The sequence below is a fragment of the Falco punctatus genome (assembly GCF_963210335.1).
Source record: "Falco punctatus genome assembly, chromosome: 5".
In the NCBI taxonomy this organism is placed as follows: Eukaryota; Metazoa; Chordata; class Aves; order Falconiformes; family Falconidae; genus Falco; species Falco punctatus.
In genome coordinates this window covers 80822495-80840926 of record NC_137584.1, presented here as the reverse complement: position 1 = coordinate 80840926, position 18432 = coordinate 80822495, and the positions used below count along the sequence as shown (strand labels likewise).

Here is an 18432-nt window from a genome sequence, read left to right as displayed (position 1 = left end):
CTGCATCAAGGCAACTTGTCAGTGTTTTCCTCCAAACTGAGGTCTCATTCCTTCAGGGGACACTTGTGTCCACAGTGCCTTGCAAACAGCTCCACAGGTGTGGCACCACTTGAGATGGGTGTCTGCTTTGGCAAAACTGCCAGATTTCAACAGCAGAAAATAAGGATATAGGATATGACGATAAAGATAACTTCATATTGCTTCTTGTGCCTCCGGCAAGGCTGCTGCTTTGAGTTGGCTTAACAAATTTCGAGACCCGAGCACCAGCCCAGACGTTAGCAGGAACACCTCTTAGGTGGTGTCCCCTTAACTCTGCCAGATCCCCTGGGAAATGTTGCCAGCTAGCTTGAGTAGTCTCTTAGGGTTTTGCAGTGCCTGAAATACCTCCCCTTTCCTGTCATCAGATGCTTTTCCTGCCTTCTAGATTTCTTGTAGGTACATTCAGAGTTAATTACGTCTGAGATTTAATTCATGCCATCTGCAGGGCTGATAATCCCGACCCCCCTGCCCCCACTGTGGCTTGGCAAGGAAGCAGCAATTAAAACCTGCCTTTCCAGGGCAGGCTGGAAGAGGTGGTGACCCAGCTACCTGCTCCTCCGGCCATCATGGCAGGGCATCCTCCTGCCTGTCTTCTCCCTTTGTATTGTAGCATGGCCCTAGCTCCTGCCCGAAGTCCCCCAGGCTCTGATGCATGGGGTGGGGAACACACCCCTCATGGACACGGTCTGGGTGGTGGCAGTGACGAGAGCTGCCCTTGCCAAACCTTCCAGGGTGAGGAAGAAATGTGCAGCTGGAAATAAGTTGATGGTAAGAAGTGGTGCGAGCACTCCTGGGCTGGGCCAGCGCAAGGGGAGGCAGATGGATCTTAACTGCCCTCCGCTGTAATTTCACTCTGTCCTGATGTGTTCGTGGGGTTGTTAGGCAGAAACCCATGGTGGTGGGAAGGGGTTCCCGGAGGTGGTCTGGTCCAGCTTCCCTGCCCTTGAGCAAGGTCACCCAGAGCTGACTGCCCAGGACCTTTGGGGTTTGAGTGTCTTCAAGGCTGGAGGCTCCACAACATCTCCAGGCAACCTGTTCCTGTGTTCGACCACCCTCACTGTAATGAAGTTATTTCTTAGAGGTATTGCTAAATGCAAATCAAAGGACTAACTCAATTCTTAGCAACATATCCTGCAGAAGACAGCAGATTTAAGACTGAAGTCCCTTACTCGCAGCTTTCCATACCCCACCTGGTGCAGGTGCCATCTTCTCTGAAGTCCCTGGGGTGTTTATCCTCAGGATGACTCTTCCCTTTGGATGCGTTTCTGTTTGCCATCTGCCAGAACAGCCCTGATTTTGTATCATATCCTTCTACCACTGCGTTATCTGGAGCAGCCTGTGCCAAGTTGTGTGGTTCTGTCACATCAGGAAGTTCGTCTTGCTGTTGGTTGAAAAACAGCCAGTATAAGATGTGCTGTGCTCTATGGATAGCACAGCCCCTGGGTCTTGGGAGTAATGCCTGTAAAATAGAAAGTGTGTGCCAGGTTACACGTTAAACAGGCCAAAACCACTGGACTTGGTATGCAGTGCTCAAAACGAAGGGGCATTTGAATTGGTAAAAAATAAACTGCTCTGGTTGAATTATTTCTTGCTTCTGAGAAGTGCTGCCCTTGAACAAAGCGGCCGGTGCTTCCTCAGGGCAGCCTGCGTCTCGCCGTGCACTGGCTGCAGGCAAGTGCTGCAGGGGCTGCACCAGCGTCTGCAGGTGGGCAACCCCCCCAGAAAGCATGTGCCTGGCTTTTTTGCTTCATGCCTTTCTCAAAACGCAACCCACGCTCTCCTGGTCAATCAAAACCCACTTACAAATGGGTGGCAGCACACCCACCGAGCAGAGCCTCCTGGGAAGAAAGCAGGTAATTACTGGGATGCCTCTGGGGAGAGAGCAGGGTGGTCAGTGGGAAGGCAAAGGCAGGGGAGCAAAGCAGTGGGGAGGAAGCAGAGTAAGAGCAGAGAGGCTCCGTGGCTGTTCCTCCCATCAGTAAGTTGCCAAATGAAGCTACTAGAATTACAAACCCCAACTAAACCATATTCCTACAGCTCAGACACCGGGACTTCACTGAGCTCTAGCCCACAGCTCACCCCAGACCTTCTGTGCAACCAGTGACAGCTCCCTGAAGGGAAAGCACTTGCAGCCAACACAGAAATTATGGTCCAAAGGTTGATGTCATTTCAAGAAAAAGATAAAGTATTTGCCACTTCTAAATTAAGCAATAGGGGAGCCAAATATTTGGCTTGTTGGTTTTTGCTCCTCCAAACATTGTTATGCGGTTTATAAAACGTCAGGTCTAAGATTTATTAGGCCAAAAGAGCGGATGCAGCGATGCGAACGATAGGGGATGGATGGGCCTGAGACAGGGCGAGCTATTCAGGCCAAGGTGCTGCACCTTCTTAATCCAGTCTTAAAGCAGCCTGGCCTGGCAGCAGCTATCCATCCCTCGGCCTGTCACACCGCTCCCGCTCCCCAGCTTAGCCGAGGCGCAGGAGTGAAGTTTTGCAGTTTACAGCCCGCTCTGACTTCCTACAGCTCTGTCCTGCCTCTCTTGCAGAGCTGGGCTGATGCCAAGCAGTGACAGAAAAACAATTCTTCACACAACGGATGCAAGCGGTGCGGTAGGTGTAGATGACAAAAAGGTACCTTTTGTGTTATTCACTGAGCCTTGGACTAGAAAAAGGAACTACTGCCTCCTCTTCTAAGTCCCTCTTGCTGCAAAGCTGAAAGAAACACAGAAAACCCCGTTAGTTCCTTGTAAACTGACTTTGCATCCCAGCTAGTGGCAGCCCTGCCCCCGCACCCCTCCACTCCCCCTCCTTTACCCTGCCTGTGGTCCATCAGTGTTCCCGCTGATCCACCTTCAGCCCGGAGCGCGGCCCTGGGGGGGGATACCAGCCGGCTAATTCTGGACTTTCTGTTCCTTCCCTGCACAGGTTGGGAAGAGGAAGAAATAAGTATTCCTTAAGTGCAAGCATTGCCACCTAATGGCCTGTGGGAGAATCCCAAAGCTCCACCCCGCCTGGTGCCTTGGTATTTTTTTGCCATACACACAAGTACAGGAAAACGCACAGAGTGTATTTTCACGCATACCGAAACGCAAGCCTCTTTCACGGCCTCTGTACCCATAAACCACATTTGAAGGGTAATTTAACGTAGAGTCTTTATGGTCATATGCGAACAGTTGTTTCTTTAAACTCAACACTCCAACAGTGGCAATAATCCAGATGCAAGTAAGAACTTGGGTATTTTAGTTTGGAGTGTGAAATTCACGGATGCTGGTGAGCAGGTAAGGCGCAGGCGCTGGAGAGTGGCTGTCTCACTGCTGTTACGGCTGGGTCAGGCAGCAACAATCACATGCTCGTAGGGGAAGAGAGGTCAGATGTAACCACAGAAGGTGGGAACTTTTAGTGGCCTTTCCATTCAAGGTGGTGAAATGCGACAGCTGATGCACAGACACCGTGTTCGAGGCCAAGCGGATCGAGCAGTGCTGAAGCAAACAGCTGTAGGGGCAGTTTCCTGGCATTCTCCAGCCAGAGCAGTCTGCACCATCCCATCATCGCCATGAATTGCTCCAGCTGCTTCAGCAGAGATGTCCGTCTCACCTTTTCTCAGAAACTCACCCTTCCTTCTTTCTCGCTGTTACCCTTCAGTACAGTGGAACTTGCTTTACTTTAAGGATGTATAGGGATGCTGTGTGCATGGAAAATACCACAGAACCGAGGGACTCTAGAAGAACACATGAGGAAGAAGTAAACCCTTACAAGCCATTTACTCCATAGCACATCCTACTGCTGCAGCAAGAGAAGCTTCAACAGCTACTCTGCATTTCAGGAATTATTCATGAGTTACCCAGTTACGACTAAGCCCTCTCTAGCCTTTGATTTCATGAAATATTATTACCTCGTATGCTTTATTACTAACACCGATCCAGTGGCAGATAGAACAGCCTGTTCCAAATGAACATGTAGTTGTTCTCTTGTGAAACGTTCCTAGAAAGGCGGCTCAGGTAACTAATTCCTACAGTCCGAGCCGCAGCACCTGCCCTGCCTCAGTAATGTACTTCCACGGAGACATAAATAGCCTGCTCCTCAGCTTAGGCACAGGCATCAGGGTTGGACTTGCTGTAAGAATACTTTTCCCACACGACCTAGATACCCCAAGTGAAAACAAACAGTGGTTGGACTACTGGAGATGGTAAAGGAATGCACATTATCACTTTTAAAACATGTTATAAAGCACACTGCTACTACGTATCTTCTTGCAAGACAAATTAATTTTTCTTAGCCCAAAGGAAAACTCTACTTTCCACTCTTTCATCAGAACTCATCAAGTATTACAAAAACTTCTTAGATAAATATTTTCAAGTTTGTTTTTTTTTTACTTTATGGAAATGTTTATCTTCAAGATTCCTTGCCTGATAACAGTTTCAAGGCAATCAAAGAGCAGCCTGTTATTATAATGATGAAACAGCCAAGTAACCCTCACTTCTATAGGTTAAACTACCTAAATATCATCCGAATCATTCCGAGCAATTCCAGTAGGTCACCACAGAATGGGATTGGTTTTGCCCTCAGTTTGCACAACAATCTAGTCACAAACAGCACGCGCACATTTGACCTTGCCCATATCCCATTTGTCTCAGAAATGAGGTATATTATCCTGTTTCTTACATTCTCAATCAGGCAACTTATTTCACAGATCAGTGAATCACGTCTGTTTGTGTTGTCACAGACAGTATCTAAACTCACTCAGGACAAAGTCAACTGATAGAGAAGACAAAATTTCTCACCTTTCACCCAAATGTACTGGTCCATTTTAAAAACATACGGGTAGTCATTGTTGTAACTGTGGGAAGGACACTGTATTCAAGAACAAAATCTTACAGAAACAGTATTCACAGTAACATACCTCGAAAAACAAGGCCATGATCTGTTAATAATAGCCTGCAATAGGTAATAACCGCAAAGCCTGTCCACCCTGCTCTTTGTCACATTTATCTCTGTATAAAAGAGATCTTGGCACCATACTACTTCATTGTAAAAACACGCATGGGCAGAGGTGATGTTTTTCCACAGCTGGTCCAGAACTGCTCAATTGTTTTGGAAACAGATCTATTTTAGGACATTTGTATATTTGAGACAGGACTTGCCTATAGCTTAAGTTCCCCGACCTGCCTGCCCCGACAGGCTGTACTGCTCACTGAATTCTACAGGTCAATTCCCCCATTTGTTTTCTATTTGTTGTTCAAATGAACACTATTGATGTAAAAGAAGACATTAGGAAAAAAAAATAATTCATTTAACAATACCCACAATCCTCCCTTCTCCATTACTCTTATTGGTTACAGTGGGAAAGACAAGTGAGGAAACTGACGAGAACAATAGTAAAGGAAATAGCTCTCAAAAAATTGCTTCATGATGTGAGACCATTCATGATGTGAATCCAGTCCTCACCTTAAAAACATGACAGTACAAATACCTCCGAGTCACACCATCCTTGTAAATGTCAAGTTTCACTGGGAACATTGCCAGATACTGCCATTTTTAGAAGGAAGTATGGAAAATGAACTTGTCAAATTAAGTTTTAGAAACAGTACTTGTAAAGTCTTCCACAGAAATGCAACAAAAGTGAAACTACTAAAAATATGATGGAGAAGGCAGGGGTTGACGCAGTCAACCAACACCTGTTTTTACAGGGAAATCTAAGAAGGAAAATTGTTAATAAAGGAACTTATTAACAGACTTCTTAGATATACAGGTGAGCCCACTGGTGAGTAACACAAGACAGTGACAACTGCCATGTGAAAATTTAAACTTATAACTGCTTAATGAAAATTTAAAATTAAGTACCAATTTATTCAGAATATACAAGAACAAACATTAAATATCTGTAGCATCAGTGTTCACAAAACACCTTAACTCTTTTTAAACACTGGTGTATCATTTGCCAAATTTGCACAGCAGTTTATTTCCCAATTTTAAAAGGAAGCAGCAAGTAATGGATTGTACAGAGGCAAATACATGTGCATCCCAGGCTAATACAGCCATTTTCAGTTGTAGCAACAATATTGGAATTTATATTTTTTGGTAACAAAAATACTTATGATCAGTTTTACAAGTAAGGAAACAAGCTGTTAACTTTTTAACCAGTTAATACTTTCAGTGCAACTAGAGAATTGTTAAAATTTCAGAAGGTTTATATAGAATAACGTTTCACAGCATAATTGTTTTTAGCACTCAACTGAGCAGCTTGCTGGATACTAACCACCGAGCTGGCTGGTTTCCAGAAGAAGCCAAATAAAGGCTGTCAGCTAACGTCAATTTAAACTTCCAGTGCTTTACAGGTCAAAACAGCATCAAGTGAAAAATCACAAAGGCTTTTATGACATGGCCAAGAACAGTCTTTACCAGTATTGCTACCAATACTCCTCACAACTTTTACTTACTAGTGTCAGGATATGGGGGTCAGTTACTCGTAGGCACATAATACCTATACGCTAGAAAACGAGAGAACTTTCAACAGTTTGTGCAAGCCATCAAAAAAAGCGGGTGGAGAACCTAGCTGGGACCCTGGACCAAAAAGACACACGAAACTGAAGTTCATCAGCTTCCAATTGACCACTCCAACTTTTAACAGTGTACCTAATTTTTAAATCCTTTTTGAAAAAAACTCCTCAAAATGATTTTTTTTTTTTTTAATTGAGCCCTTAAGTGTACAGCCTTCTCATCTGCCAAGTATCTTGCGCTTCATTTCCTAGCACTTCATCACCCTTCTGGATTTTCTCTCTTCCTGCAACAATCTACCCATTAATCCTAAATGGATGCTTTGCTATGTTTTTGATGACTGTCCATCTCCCATTTTTGACAAAAACTCGTATTTGAGATTCTCACTCATCCATCTTTTCAAAAAGGTCACAGGTGAGAAGAACCACCCGAGTGTAATTGTGGCTTATGCAAAATATTTGTTATTCTAAAAATACATGCCACTTAAGAATTCTTCTGTTTACTGCAGTGTAATTATCTATTATAGGTGGTTAACTTTAAGAATGGTCAAAGACACTTTAAAAAAAAAAAACACACACACAAAGGGGTCCTGAAAACAAAGACAAATTAGCAGGATTAAAAATGTCTTAGTTTTAAGAACTGCCTCAAAACTACACAGTTCAGCAAGTATCCACTTTCTTATTACCCAGATAATGCAGCAACAATGTTGGCACAACCATCCACCAACTAAAACTTGAGTATTTGATTCTTTGGAACACAAGTAGCAGCTAGCTTCCCAGTCAGCACTGATGCATAACTCCACACAACTTGATGTTCAGCGTGCTGACAGTATTTTAAATTCCAGTTTGCAAACCTTAAGCAAAGCAGTTTTCAAGCCATGTTTTCAGCCCTGGTTCATCTTTTTGAGACAGCTTTCTGAAAGTTTTTATGCAAGACAAGAATCAAGGTGTTCATTTATTTCAGACTTGAAAACCTCAGTCTGGCAAACAGGACAACTGACTTTTTCATTCTGCCTTACAGCAGTGCTGGAATTTGCAGAGGACACTGTAGATGCAGCTTTGGTTTTCACAGGAGCATTTACACTTAAGGTGACATCAGTACTCCCTTTTTTAATGAAATAGTTTTCAAAGGCAGTTTTGTCTTCCATTTTTGGCCATTGCTGTAGTGCATTAGTACATTCTGAGCGTTTTTTCTCAGGTGCAACCTGAGCTGTTGCTGTCTGCTCAAGACAAATCTGTTTCGATGGCCTGTTAGAAAAAGGCATAACCCTCTTGCCATTTGCAGAACGTTGGTTTGATTTTTCTTCCACAACACCAGCAATTTTAACAGGCGATCCACTGACATTCTTGTAAGCTTTTGCATTAGCGACAGAGGGTTTGGGAAACTCATGCTTTGAGGCTAAGTTGATTTTCTCACAGGTGTCATCAGTGTAAAGTGGAAAGAAGATGCCATTACGGGGTGATTTTTCAAATTTTATCTCATTTTTAGGGATTGGTATCGTCCTTACTGCTGAACGATGCTGTGAACTAACATTGCTGCTGAAATCTATGCTTTTTTCTGAGAGTTCACCGTCTCCCCCAAGCCGATAACCCTTTCCACTAAAAGGCACCAGATCTTGTGTATCATGCATTGGGGTCTTGCCTGCAAAATGAGAGAAGAAAATAAGAAAAGTTAGTAAGTTTTTTCATATATAAATCAAGGGCTTAGTATTTACGTACTTCACCTGAAAAATCTGCTGCTTGGAAGTAGTGCAGCAAACTAAACCTTTTGCAAACAATTGAGAAGAAGCCTAGAAATGCACAAATACAAATGGGCCCTGTTCTTTGCCTACATCACAGTAATGGCTAAGCAAAGCTTAGTGGTTGATCTGTATTTGTTCAAGGAAGTGTTTGGAAAAGAAAAAAAGAATTATTTTACATACCTTTGTTAGTTGACTTGGACTTCGGAAGTTTTGCTGCCCCAGTTCGCTCCTTGGATTTCTTTGAGAAGTTCTCTGGCTCCTTTACTTTTGTGAACGTACCTCCACACGTCTCTTGATGCTTAACCCACCAAAAGTCTCGTGCCGAGGGTGCTCTATTTGTTGAACGTTTCACATATCCAAAGTACGGTTTTCTGTTTTGACAGGGGCCATTGCATCGCCACCAGTGCTGGCGGTACAAATCCACCTCATCATGAAAAGTATGGTAAATCTAGGTTTAAAAAAAAAAACAAACAAGCAGTAATTCAGGAAGTTTCTAATTTTATGTGAATAGCTCTACGATTTTTTTTTAAAATGTATTACCATTTAATTCCTTCCATTACTGCTGTGATTTTTACATTACCAGTTAAAAGAGCTGAATTTGGGTATAACTTGATCAACATTTAGCTACCATTAAAATAAAGCCTTAAAAAAAGACAGGATGTGTAGGAATATGGCTTATCTTGTTTGACCTGCAATAAAATCACTTTCAAAATCTATCTACAGTTTCACCCCAAATTACATACTGTTTAGAATGCATTGTAAATACCGGTATTGTAATCTCCCTCCAGTTATTATCTCAGTTGATGGTATCAGATACATCATATCGTCAACCCATTAGCCTCTACTCACATGAATCTTAACTAAAAGAGACTGCTCCCAAATATTATTCTGAACATGGAGCTATTCTGTCCCTAAGTTGTTTCAAATTCAAACAAAAGTTTAAAGGAAAGTAGTTACAGAGAATATACTTGAAAACTGTACGACTTAACAATTCACCACATCTTCCTCAACCTGTTTGCACCACCATCCCCAACAAAATTAACCATGGCACTGGCATACACTTGGATGCAAATTTGTATTGGTACCAACCGTGGAGTGTCCAACAGGAGTAAGTTTATTACTCACACCACGCCAGGCATACTAAAAAAAAAGATCAGGAAGAAATCTTTATTAAATTAGGTTAAGTGGATTATGCTTACTGTGACATTGGCTCCAGTCAAGCGATTAATGCGACACATGTGTTTGCAGAACTCTGGTCCATGAGATTCACGATCTTTGTCATTATTAGTAACAAAAAGCAGGGCATGGATCATTTCATGCAACAATGTCTGAAACGATGCAAATCATTACCTATTTACCGAAAAGCATTACATACAGTTTCAAGATTAAGCTGGGAGTATTTCACTCCTCTGCATTTATCTGGGTACTGATCTTATCTTCAGGCATTCATATGTTCAGTCTGGGTCATAAAAACATAATACTTATTCTACCTGTCAAATCAAATTACCTCTATTCCCATACCAGCAAAACATGCTGGAGAATATTACTACAATAAATGACAATCCAAAAAGGAGAAATAATCCTCAAACTTAAGTCAGACCTTTAAAGAGACCATCCCCTCTGCCACTGGGGGGGGGGGGGGGGGAGGGGGGAAGACACTTGTGAGAAAGTTGAAACTGTACAACATTTTGTTCATTACGAAAATCCAAATGTTAAGCCAACTCAAAGCAGCAGCCCCAACAGAGGCACAAAGTTATGTTTATTGTCATATCCTATATTCTTATTTTCTGTTGTTGGCCTTTTGACCTAGAAGATGAAACTACAGCCATTTTCTGATTCTGATTTCAGCAAATGTTCGGCTTAATATTAAGAGGATAATTTAGGAATAAAAAAGTAGGGTTTTTTCTTTATAAAGTCAGTAAAATAAACAAATTACTTTAGACTCCTACTCAGAGTTGCCCATTTAGAAACATAAACCAAATATTACCACGATACTGCAACACAAGCAACACAAATGTAATAATAAAGCTACTGCTATTCTACAAGCTGTTTTACAAGCTATTTTACAAGAATCCCACTATGAAATGTAAAATGTTTGTACAAAGTGGTAGGGTAGACGCAATACATTTTATGTGGAGAGTCACAAACAGTCTTCAAATACCTCAACGAGATCCTTCCTCGGCCTTAACTTTAGGAGTGGCTCACTTAGACGAATGGAACACATTCCACCTTTTCCTTCATATCTACACACTCCAGCACAACTGAAAGAGACACAGGAAAAAACAAGTATGAAAAGCTACTTCAGCAGTACATGAAGAAAGTTGAAAATTGAAGTTAAACCACCATCCCTTTCCAACACACGCTCGGTAACTCACATGAAAGAACACTTTGAGCAGTTACTTGAAAAACTCAACAGGATTAGCAAAAGTGAAACTATGATTTATTCAATTTCTTGCAATCACTTAATTCAAAGATAGCAATCCTGGGGGAAAAAATGAAAAAATAAATCACAGTGGACTGTTCCAAGCTGATTTGTTTAGGAGGCAGAGGATTGTTTTCATTAGAACTCCTGATGGAGCACACAATACGTAAAACAGAGGCTGGAGATTCACAACAGCTAACACCAACTTAACCACTGGTTGCTGCAATTTCACTCCTCACCCTACCCCCAACTTCTGGCTCTTACTAAACCTTTACATATCATCACTTCTGCATGCTAATCCAGCAGAAAGCAGTTGTGTTGTTTTGGGTTTTTTGGGTTACCGAATTAGTCCTCTACCAGTTCAGTATCCAAATATTTTCAAGTGCCTCAGGAACACTGCAACCATTGGAGGACAAGAGGGGGGCAGGACTCCAGCAGGCAGCAATTGCATCAGCTGTGTGCGGCATCACTGCAGCCTGGGCTTCAAAGCTGTTTTTTTCTTTCATCTCAGATTTCCTGTATATTCCCCTTCCTGGTTTATTCTAAGTCTTGTTAATATAACATTGTAATTTCATACCTGCCTCTCTGCCATGCTGCAAAACTATCAAAAGACCGAGAACAAAAAAACCGACAGCACTATGAGTGTGTTCAAGGTTCGACAGACACAGTTCAAGACCAAGTTACTTATTCCAAGCCAACATCTCTCCGGTTTTGCCTGCATCATGCAAAAAGCCATTTACGGCTGCCAAGGACGACAAACGAAGGGCAACACAGTGACAGTGATCAACCCACGACCTGGGGTATGAACTATGTCAGAAAAGCAGGACATCCAGATATCTGGAAGAGAAGCTGCGCCACTGCTATCCCGCGCCACGAAGCCAGAGCTGGGAGCAGCCCTGAGGGACAAATGACAGATTTTCCTCCCCCGCCCCGAAACCCGCTGGATGATGGATCCAGTTGCTGCTTATGGGACGGCTCACAGCCTGTCCCGCAGCTCTGGCCCAGCACCGGGGGCCGCTCAGCGCCAGGCGGCTCCTGAAACCCACCGCCCCCCCCGCTCCCGGCGCCTCCCGGCTCCAGCCGCCCCCGGCCCCCTGCCGCCCCTCGCCCCGGCCGGGTCACGCCCGCAGGGAGGCCGCCCCCCGGCCCGCTCCCCCCCGCAGGGCTGCCCTGCGAGCCCACCCGGCGCCGCTCCCCGCCCCGGTAGCGTACAGGGTCATGCGCGGGCTCCACGACACCTCGACGGCCGCCAGGCGCCCCCAGAAGAGCGTCTCGTTGAACTGCAGGAAGAGGCCGTGCACGTCGGGGCTGGGGTCCAGCAGCTCCCAGGCCTCGTCCACCACCGACAGCGGGCGGAGGAGCGAAGGGTCCGGCGAGGCCTCGGGGCACGCAGAAGCCGCCGCCGCCGCCTCCTTATCCTCCGCTTCCCACAGCGCCTGGAGCTGGAGCGCCAGCACGAAGTCCTCCTCCTCCTCCGCCGCCGCCATCCCGCGCAGAGCCACTGCGGGCCCGCCCCGGCGGCCAGGCCCTAAACCCGCCCGACCGGCCGGCGGGGCCCACGGCGCATGCGCGCTGCCCCTCCCAGCCCGGCGCACGCGCGCGGCGCGGCCATGCGTGACCCCGCCCCGCCGGCGGCCGGCAGCCTCCGCCTGCGCATGCGCGGCCGGCGGGCGATGCTGGCGCAGGCGGCGTACGGGCCGCTGTGCGCAGGCGCGGCCGCGGTGTCCGCGGCGGCGGCGGCGGCGGCGGCGGCTGGGCGGGCGCCCGGCGGCGCGGCGGGCGGGGGCGCGGCGATGGCGCTGTCGCTGGGCGAAGGCGGCGGGAGCCGGCTGCGGCGGCAGCTGGAGTCGGGGGGCTTCGCGGCGGGGGAGTACGTGAAGCAGCTGTCGCAGCAGTCGGACGGCGACCGGGACCTGCAGGAGCACCGGCAGCGCATCCAGGCGCTGAGCGAGGAGACGGCCCAGAGCCTGAAGCGCAACGTCTACCAGAACTACCGGCAGTTCATCGAGACGGCGCGGGAGATCAGCTACCTGGAGAGCGAGATGTACCAGCTCAGCCACATCCTCACCGAGCAGAAGGGCATCATGGAGGCCGTCACCCAGGCCCTGCTCCTGCAGGCCGACCGCGACGACCCCGCGCTGGGCGCCCGCCGCGCCGCCTCCACCGACCCCTTCCTGCCGCTGTCGGCCAAGGAGGCAGCGGCCAGCGAGGAGGGCCGGCAGCGCACCCTCACCACCCTCCTGGAGAAGGTGGAGGGCTGCCGCGACCTCCTGCCCGAGAGCCCCGGCAAGTACCTGGTCTACAACGGCGACCTGGTGGAGTATGATGCCGACCACATGGCGCAGATCCAGCGGGTGCACGCCTTCCTCATGAACGACTGCCTGCTGGTGGCCACCGCCCTGCCCAACCGCCGCGGCGCCTACCGCTACGACGCACTGTACCCCCTCGACGGGCTGGCCGTGGTCAACGTCAAGGACAACCCACCCATGAAGGACATGTTCAAGCTGCTCATGTTCCCCGAGAGCCGCATCTTCCAGGCTGAGAACGCCAAGATCAAGAAGGAGTGGCTGGAGGTGCTGGAGGAGACCAAGCGCAACCGGGCCCTCAGCGAGAAGCGACGCCTGGAGCAGGAGGCTCTGCCCCGGCCTGCCCCGACACCCCCCGAGTCCACCAACCCCTTTGAGGAGGAGGAGGAGGAGGAGGAAGAGGAGCACTCTGAGGAGGAGGAGGTGGTCGACCTCTCTCTGGAGTGGATCCAGGAGCTGCCTGAGGACCTGGACGTCTGCATCGCTCAGCGGGACTTCGAGGGGGCGGTGGACCTCTTGGATAAACTCAACGAGTACCTGGGGGACAAGCCCGTGAGCCAGCCCGTGAAGGAGCTGCGGGCCAAGGTGGATGAGCGGGTCCGGCAGCTTACAGACGTGCTGGTGTTTGAGCTGTCTCCAGACCGCTCGCTGCGGGGAGGGCCACGGGCCACCCGCAGGGCCGTGTCCCAGCTCATTCGCTTGGGCCAGTCCACCAAGGCGTGTGAGCTCTTCTTGAAGAACCGGGCGGCCGCGGTGCAGACAGCCATCCGACAGCTGCGCATCGAGGGCGCCACGCTGCTCTACATCCACAAGCTCTGCCATGTCTTCTTCACCAGCCTTCTGGAGACAGCAAGAGAGTTTGAGACGGACTTCGCTGGCAACAATGGCTGCTACTCGGCCTTTGTTGTCTGGGCCCGCTCCTCCATGAGGATGTTTGTAGATGCCTTCAGTAAGCAAGTATTTGATAGTAAAGAGAGCTTGTCAACTGCGGCAGAGTGCGTCAAGGTAAGAGGGTCTGAAGAGAGGGTGGTGTGACACGATAACCAAAGTAAAGGCTGCACAGCTTATAAAATCCTCTTTTCTAACCCTAGTTCAGTTGTTGTGGGTCTCCAGAGAGGTTTCCTTAGCTGAAAGGTTAATATTCATTTGGGATTGGTTTGGGTGTTTTCATTCTAACAGAGGAAAACATTAAGATGAAAATACACAGCAAGAAAAACCCTGCCCTTAGATTTACGTAAGCTCCATCTGAATGATGAATATTTGAAGACTTTCTGTTTGTTTTCCAAGCCTGTCCTGGACTACATTTCCATAATTTTTTTCAAGACTAACTTTCTCAGGTTATGGTTTCTTTCAGCTGCTAATAAGGGAGGTGGGGGGTGCGGGTGGAAACAAGTGGGTGGGTGCATGGGTGGGGTTGTAATGTCATTGTCCAGCGTATTTTTGACAGGCAGGGTTTATCTTTCAGTTATGGATTTCTCATTAGTAAGGAATTTCTTCAAGCAGGAGAAATAACCGACTAACACTTCCCCGTTTTGTGAGAATGACAAATTTGGTAAGTGTGTAAGATGTAAAGGGGGCCTGCACACTAGTAACACCTTTCACTTTTTGTTAATTCCCAAGGTAGCTAAAGAGCACTGCAAGCAGCTTAGCGAGATCGGACTGGATCTCACCTTCATCATTCATGCCCTTCTGGTGAAAGATATCAAAGGTGCTTTACAGAGCTACAAGGATATCATCATTGAGGCCACCAAGCACCGCAATTCTGAGGAGATGTGGAGAAGGATGAACCTAATGACTCCGGAGGCGCTGGGAAAACTCAGGGAGGAGATGAGGAGCTGTGGGGTAGGCAATTTTGATCAATACACGGGTGATGACTGCTGGGTCAACCTTAGCTATACTGTGGTAGCTTTCACTAAGCAGACTATGGCCTTCTTGGAGGAGGCGTTAAAGCTTTACTTTCCGGAGTTGCATATGGTTCTTTTGGAGAGTCTCGTGGAAATCATCCTAGTGGCTGTCCAGCATGTTGATTACAGTTTACGGTGTGAACAGGACCCTGAGAAAAAAGCATTCATTAGGCAGAATGCATCCTTCCTGTATGAAACTGTCCTTCCTGTTGTGGAAAAAAGATTTGAGGAAGGAGTTGGAAAGCCAGCCAAGCAGCTACAGGATCTGAGAAATGCTTCAAGATTGATGCGTGTAAATCCAGAAAGTACCACCTCTGTGGTGTGAAGTGACCTAACTGTTCTGATGAACAGAGTGTGAAAGCACTTAATGAAAATGTTGTACATTGAATATATGAACTAAGGGGAGTGGGGTGGGGGGGTGCCGAGTCACTGAAAAATGCAGAAGTCTTAACTGCTGCATTCCAGAAGCTGGAGATTTACAACCAAAGCCTGCAAGGATGCAATGCTTTTCTTGGTGGATTGGGGGTAGGGGAGTGAGAATTAAGGTCGAGGTCACACTTCCTTAGGCAGAATATCCTGTAAGAATGGCTTGTGTAGTGTTTGTGACTTGGGAAATACTATGATATACAATTTTTGGCCAAATGTTTGCGGAAGTCTTAAATATATGTACACCGTATGGCAGGAAATGATCACTTCTCGTGACATCACTGTAGGAATTCTTTTTTAAGGCAGCATTCTGGTAGGAGGGAAGTGCCGAAACCCTCCCAGGGTGTGGTATTCGGTGAGGCACATCCACCATCGAGATGTGACTCAGCACTGCAGATAAACAACATAGATTTGCACAGTCTGATTTGTTTGGTAGCAATGCAGACTCTTCAGTTTCTCCGGCATTCAAATTCTCTTCATTCACTTCAGAGGCAGATCTAAAATAAAAAAAGATTTTTGTACAGAGTTTTTATGTTTGGGTGAAGGGGCTGCTTCTGTTTAATAACCTGTCAGCTTAAATTACAGCTCTCTGGAAACAAACCTTCTGCTGTCAGAAACATTTGTTCCCTTCAGAGAAGAAGTGAGAATAACTTTCTTCCCTTCCCTTTTATGCTCACCTTCCTGGTTTTCCTTGTTTTCTCCTGGACTTCATTAGGGTCAAATTCATTTGATGAAGTGTGCACCCTTGCTTGAGGTGCTGTCATAAATGCATTATGGGCCATTACCTACTGGTAAGAACCATAGTGAAGAGGCATAAATGGTCTTGCAATGGGCAGGGCAGGGAGAGGGTCTGAAGGTACTTTCAGTTTGGAAGAAACAGAATGTAAGTTTTGCTGTACAGAAGCAGCTCAGGATGAAGAGCCTGGGTGTGTGGCTTTTTGTAAATGATGTGATCTTCAAAACACATGCTCTGTCTCTCCTGCAAATATTAGTGTCATTCCCTGTAATACAGCAATAACCAAGAAGAACTATGTTTTTTGCAGAAAACACAAGGGCTGTGTTTGATTGGGAACTCTAATGTAGATGAGGGAAGGTTACACAAATGCCTGTAAGTTTGGATTGAATGGTGATGGCTATCTCGTTCAGTGTGTGGCTTTGAAAATAAAGTAAGCTAAGTCCTGTGTGAAGGCTGGCTGAAAGAAGGCTGTCAGCATCATCTTCTAACCTGTGTAAACTTCTTCCCCTTTGGTGCAGACTTCATTAGTTGTGAGGAAATCATGTTACAGCTAAGTAATCTTGTATTAGACTCTCAATAAGTGTTCTTAACTGGAATAATTGAGTGTCCTAGTCCTCTTGCACTTTCAAATGAAAGCTTTTGCATTTTGTATCGTGGTAATGAATGCCTTGTGACTGCCTGAACAAACAAAAGATACCGCTAGTAAAACATCCTGCGTAACTGCTGCTTACACTGGAGCTTCTTCATGTCTGCTTACTTTCACGGTGCTAGTTCAGTGCAGTTTTCACCGTAGTGGCCAGTTTTTATTGTCTTGCTCTTTGGATGCCTTTTGAACTGACAGATTTTGGAAAGCATCCTGCTGTCTCTGCTCACTTGCTTTCCAGTGTTTGGACCCTTTGCTAGCAAATCACAAGAAAAACCCATACAAAATGGTTTTAAAGGGTAACTCATTACTCTTAACTAAAACTGATTGAAAACCACTGAAATAGCTATAGTTTTATTTTAAGGCACAGGGACAGTGAGAATTAGAACTTGTGTGAACATGTTATGTCCATAGAGAGCCACACAGGCTTTTTTTCACTAGTTAACTATTTTTAATACCAGAACCTAGTGAAGTATATCGAAGTAATATATTCTCTGTCATCCGTTGAGAGTGGGCGAAGGTAGCAACCTGGCCTTACTTAATCTGAGAAATACTTTCAAGTGGATTACAAGTGAGAGCTCTCCATGATGACAGGTATTTTGGAGGAGAGGGAGAAGGGAGGGTGTTTTTCCTCTGAAGACAGATATATTTTATTGTTTTCTTTACAGCAGAAGAAAGCAGTGTATTAAATATGGATGAGCCTTATGTAATTTATTTGTAAGCTATGGAACTGCAGCTCAATGCTCTTGATTGTTGTGATGCTTGAGGATTTTGTGTAAGCTGAATTGTAGTTTCGTGATTCCCAGCTCTGGGATAAGATTGAATAGGAAAAGAGCCCTCGTCACGCTTCTGCTGCAGGCTGGTGTAGCGCATTTTATACTAATCAGAGGATGAAATACAGAATGTCATTCTGCCATGTGCTCTGTTACACCTCTGTCACCGCTCCTTTCATCGATATATTTACAGCATGCAGGGCCTACTCATTTTGTCTCTGCCATTATCGATGGAGCAGGGGACTTTTGTGGATGTTGGTTTTAAAGGATCAGGGAATGTGGCCTTTCATTTGGGTGATCTAATACCGTGTTTGTGTGCCTGTCACAATTCAGACACAGGTGTGGATTTATATAAACTGCTGTAGGTAGCATTGGTATTTTGTAACTTGTGAATCTATTCAAGTCATAATAAAAGACAGTAACTTAAGGGAAATGGTGTGCAATTAAATTGATCATGCTTTGTGTGTTAATTCAGTTAACAGGAAAACTCAACATATGCTGAGAGTCATCGTTCAATAAATTTCAGATTTGCAGATGGTAATTTGGAATGGCACTTTTCTTTTCCTGGGCTGTATACTTGTGGGGATAGTGTTCAAGTTGGAATTTGCAGTAACTACTGAATAGTACAATAGCAGTTTTCTTGATTTGAGCAAAGACTAGTGGGTTGGTTTTTTTCGTTTTCTTCTGAGACAATTGCATATAAAATCTGGTTTTCTTTAGCTGCTGTGACAAAATTGTAATGTGTAAAATGAAGGTGGGTTGGGTTTTTTTTTCTAATTCAGATGAATTTATGTATTAGAATTTAATGCAATAACTTTTCTGAACAGTGAGGATCATGTATTAAAACTTTTGGACATACAACACTAGTGATGTATTTCTGTTTTTATTACATCATCATCAGGAAGAGGACGTTGGTTCAAAGTTCAAGTCCACTAATAAAGCTTCAG

The 18432-nt window shown here is 45.8% G+C and overlaps 1 protein-coding gene across 1 annotated transcript; it reads left to right on the top strand.

The window, feature by feature from the left end:
* Nucleotides 1-12171: 12171 nt before the first annotated feature.
* Nucleotides 12172-18348, top strand: EXOC8 (exocyst complex component 8). Its single transcript, XM_080388877.1, has 2 exons — nt 12172-14008; nt 14624-18348. Exons 1-2 carry the CDS (start codon nt 12263-12265, stop codon nt 15230-15232), a joined length of 2355 nt encoding a protein of 784 aa, XP_080245003.1. The 5' UTR covers nt 12172-12262; the 3' UTR covers nt 15233-18348.
* Nucleotides 18349-18432: the final 84 nt, after the last annotated feature.